Below are 4,730 nucleotides of genomic sequence, written 5' to 3'. Positions count from 1 at the left end.
TAGCTTCTCACTTTAGTTCTGCAAAAGAAAACAAATTGAGTCTCTCATGTGTTTAAAAAGGTAGCAGCATCATCACTCAACCAATTCTTCGTTCATGCGCATCAACACTTTTGTAGTCTTCCTCTTTAGACTTGCCTCTCGTCTTTCTCCACTTATTTTGGGGTGGCACAAACACGGGGGTCATGAATTCCTTGTAATAGGGTAGGCTTGGTTAGAATAGGGTAAGACGACGTCATTTGGGGATGTGGTGCTCAAATCCTAATAAAATAAAATAAAATCTTCTCCGACCAACACAACTATTTCCAAATGTTAGGTTCATTCTCCACCCTTCTTTTTTTCTTTTCTTTTTTTTTTGAAAATAAACTAACACTTTATTTGAGTAACAAACTTTGCAACTTTTCTTTCGTATCACAATCTCCATATTAACATATAAATCACACATTGTAGTAGCATACTCCGTGAAATCTAAACGAAACCTACAAAAGGGCTCTAAGCCATGTAATGAAGGGCATGAAGAAATGGGATTGAAGCTCAAAATGGTTCAACCTATAGGGGAATGTAAAATAAAAAGAAAAAGAAGCGAATAATCCTAATCCTAAAATTTGAGGCTCTAACTACCTAAAGGGATCTTCAGTCATCCCTCCACATACGTGTCACAAAGTCTCAAATAGAACCAAGGCAAGTCCAAGAATCATACTATATAAGAGGAAAATATCTAATGACATATGAAAAACAGAGACTAATTCAAATATGGCAGTCTATATTGCTCAAATTCCTCACAAGTTACTCAAGATACATGCATTAGTTGAGTTAGGGCCTGGAAGATAATTCTAGCCACAAGCCATTGCCAAGAAAGGATTTATACATCATACTGAATTATTCAATCAAGTTTCAATCAACTCATGATAAGAACTACATAAAAGCATTTTTCTTTTGAAATTACTTGCTTCATAAATTGGCTTAGAATGTTCAATTTTTTTTTCTTTTCTTTCAGCAACAAAAAAAACTAATACATACATTAATACCCTCCTCTACACTTGAATGTTGCAGTATCCATAGTGCAAAAGCAAAATATAAACATAAGTAAAGGGGGGAGGTACTCACAAAACCTCACTGAAGAAGGGGAGGAGGGTTCGAAAACCCTTATGACTTTATCCAAGTATTTAGATTCTCCAGAACTGTAAACATGGATGACAAACTTTCCTTGAGTTTCTTTAGCTCGTCCTTGATCTCATCAACTAAATTTTGGAGCTTTTCAAGGGCTCTCTCAATCAGCGTAGAGGAGGAACTAGCACCCTCAAAAGTACTAGGTATGATTGGTGCCTTGGGAAGAATAGGCACTTGAGCTCTCAGTTGAGTGCTATCGAAAGAACAATTTTTGCCTCATTGCGTAAAGACATTTCCTCGGGAGAAGGTAGTTCAGCTTCAACATCCTTGATACACCAAAGAGTGGTGCCTTCTTTCTTTTTGAACCAACCTGAAGGGATATCTATAACATTGATTCTATCAACAAAACCATCTTTCTCAAGTCGATTCCTATGGACCAAATAAAGAGCAATCGGGGTTATGAGTCCCCCTTGCACAATAGCTCCGCCACTAGTGATCGATTTTGTCAGGGTTTGCATTTGCCGAATAAGGTAAGCACCAACATCAATAGGTTGAGCATGAAGCATGTGATGGAGCATATATAGCTCATCTACTCGAACCTTACCCCTTTCTTATCGATCAAATATAGTGTTTGCGAATAATCGAATGATGTATCGAAGAGCTGGGTACTGGATTAAGGTTGTCGAGCTCCCCTACGAATCATAGTCACTTTCACCAGTCAAAGTTCGCCAAAGGGATGTGGCAGACTAATGTTTAGGGGTCAACCTCGGTCCACCAGTAAACAAACCAAGAACCTCATCGAACTTGGGAAAAGTCCAAGTATATTCCTCATTGTACATTCGAAAAGTGATCATACCATCACCACAGCTTGATCCTGAGTAAGTAACGGCTTTCAAAGAGCTCAAAAATTCCAATGTGACTCTCTTATACGTGGGGTGTTTTGTTATGAGAAGATCACCTAAACCAATGTTAGAAAATAGCAGCCGAACATCGTCTTCAATGTGTAAGGATTTTAGAACATCAATATCATAATAACGAGTAGTAATTACTCCTCTCACAAACAACTTTTTGTACTTCGCTTGTTAGTCGCCATCTCTAAATTTGATATCATAGTAATCGATGACAACCTTTTCTTTTTCTTTTACTTGAGAAGATGAAGAGGCTATTGTTTTACACTTCACAACTGAAGATTTGGTCTTGGAGATGGAGCTTTTTCCTTTAAAAATTGGCTTTCCCCTAGAACTTGGGTATGCTTAGTATTTGTAGGACGAGCCATTGATGTAATACTCAAGAAATTGTCTCAATGTCAAAGTTCAAAATTCCTCTCCCTTAAGCACTATTCACAAGACTCATAATTCTACTTCAATACTCGCTGACAACAATTTCTCACAATAATCAATAGCCCAAAGGAGCAACATTCACAAATTCTATGCCGAAAGCAAATCAATCGCTACCCCCTTCAAATATTCTTCAAAGAAATTGTGATTTTGTACACCAAATCACAGCCAAGCAATTATATGAAGCTGAACTAACCGAGTTTGATTGACGTCTGGTTAAAGCGGGCACTAAGAATCCAACAGATTATTCACCAATTTTTGCCAAAAATCAAGCAATTCAAAACCTAGGTTTCGAATTAATCAGGGTATTTCGTTGTTGGTTACGAAATCCTCGATTAATGAAGAGTAAATTCAATCAAGGTGTTGTGCAATTTCAATGAATGCCAAAGAGTTGAACCGAAAATTTTACAGCTGTGAGTTGATGAAGAGGAACGAGAGAGTGCGGCACCGAACATAGGGCTCGAGCTGTTGCTTTTAATTGCGAGGAGATGGGTTGTGACCAGGCTGCGATGTTCATGGATGCATTGCGTCCATCCCGTGGAGTAGACTGTTTCTCTCTTTTCAAGTGTAAGGTCATGGTCTGGCAGTGGCTTGAGATATTGGGTCGTGACCTCACTGTGGAGTGGACTGTCTTCTAGGCTATTCTATTTTGAGAACCGCGGGATACCTATGGTTGAGAATTGTCGGCCGCGAGATGGTTGTGGACTAGACTGCCTTCATTCTCTCGCTTCCCCCTTTTCTTCTTTGCTAATTTGGTGAGGGCATGAGTGCCTATTAAAAAAATGAAAGAGATAAAACAAGAATAAGGCTTAAGCTAAACAATTTATTAAACAAAGGCTACACACGCAACACACAAGATAAAAGTAAAGACTAAGCTAAAACAAATTAAGTAAAAGAAATAAAAACACAACACACAAAACAAAGTAGAATAAAAGAAGACAAAAAGTCAAAGTTCTAAGTCCTAAATGCAATACTTCGATTGTAATGCTGTACCAAATGCTTGCATAAAACAAAAAATTATTTTTATAATTTTGTTTCTCTAATTTTATTTAAATGCAAAATGTAAATAAATAAAGTAAAGTATGAGTGAAAAGAAGATTGAAACTAAAAATTAGGAATTAGTTATGTTGCCTCCTAAAAGCACTTGTTTAAAAGGTCATAAGCTCGACCTCCTTTGCGATTTATTCCGATGAAGGGTCGGAAAGTGTGATGTCCACACTCTCATCAATGGGGTCACCGACTCTGTAATGTTTCACTCTTTGACCATTCACCTTGAAAGTACCATTTTGTCTGTTCCAAAGCTCTATTGAACCATAAGGGAAAACCTTACTAACTCGGAACGATCCTGACCATCGAGAGCGAAGTTTCCTAGGAAAGAGTTTCAACCTAGAGTCGAAAAGGAGAACTAAGTCGCCTTCCTTAAACTCTCTTCTCAAAATCCCTTTGTCATGCCATCTTTTAGTCTTCTCCTTGTACAATCTTGAACTTTCATAAGCATCAAGTCGAATCTCTTCTAGCTCATTAAGTTGCAGGACCCTCTTCTCACCCGCCATTTGAGAGTCGAAATTTAGGCTCTTGATAGCCCAAAATGCACGATGCTCTAATTCAACAGGAAGATGACATGCTTTCCCGTAGACTATTCGATATGGAGTGCTGCTAATAGGGGTCTTAAATGTTGACAAGGTTGTTGCGTGCCTATCAAAAAATAACCTAACTAGACCTCCTAACTATCTAGTTGGGCAAGCAAGGGTCGAATCCCTAGAGACTAAAGTAATAAAAACTAGCTAATCTTGACTTTAATTAATGCTAAGTAAGTAACCAAATCAACAATTGAGAAAGAATTCATCTAAGTCTAATTAATGCAAATAATAATAATGAGAATAAATTCAAGGATAAAAAGCACGTAGAGTTAAGTATTTCCACTAGCGTAATTAACGCAAAGATAAGTTCTGATGTGCGTAAAATACACACATCTAAATGGGGTTTTTAAGATTGATTTTATGGACATTTGGATGTGAATTGGTCCCAACACTCACCCTATGCGTCTGTTTGTGTGCATTAGGTTCAAAAGAAGTCAAAGAATGATAAAAGGAAGAATTGGAGCATAATTGGACGTCAAAGCTACCGAAACAAGCTAAGTACGAGCATAAGGAAGCGGAACATGGCCGTGTTGATTTCAACACTGGTCGTGTTGGGTGTCATCAAACATAAAAGAAAAATAAGTTCTTAGGGAGCATGACCACAGAGAGTAACACGGCCAGGAACACCAAACCGTGTTCCCAACAC

The 4,730-nt window shown here is 37.9% G+C and overlaps 1 protein-coding gene across 1 annotated transcript; it reads right to left on the bottom strand.

The window, feature by feature from the left end:
• Positions 1–3,625: 3,625 nt before the first annotated feature.
• Positions 3,626–3,997, bottom strand: LOC107260980. The gene has a single exon (XM_015717233.1). It carries the CDS (start codon positions 3,995–3,997, stop codon positions 3,626–3,628), a length of 372 nt encoding a protein of 123 aa, XP_015572719.1.
• Positions 3,998–4,730: the final 733 nt, after the last annotated feature.

The sequence above is a fragment of the Ricinus communis genome, chromosome 6, assembly GCF_019578655.1.
Source record: "Ricinus communis isolate WT05 ecotype wild-type chromosome 6, ASM1957865v1, whole genome shotgun sequence".
In the NCBI taxonomy this organism is placed as follows: domain Eukaryota; kingdom Viridiplantae; phylum Streptophyta; class Magnoliopsida; order Malpighiales; family Euphorbiaceae; genus Ricinus; species Ricinus communis.
The sequence above is the reverse complement of the archived record's forward strand: the minus strand, read 5'-3'. Positions and strand labels throughout refer to the sequence as shown.

Excerpts from the sequence above, each read along its gene's own strand:
- LOC107260980 (XM_015717233.1), bottom strand. The coding sequence starts at position 3,997 with ATGGCGGGTGAGAAGAGGGTCCTGCAACTTAATGAGCTAGAAGAGATT.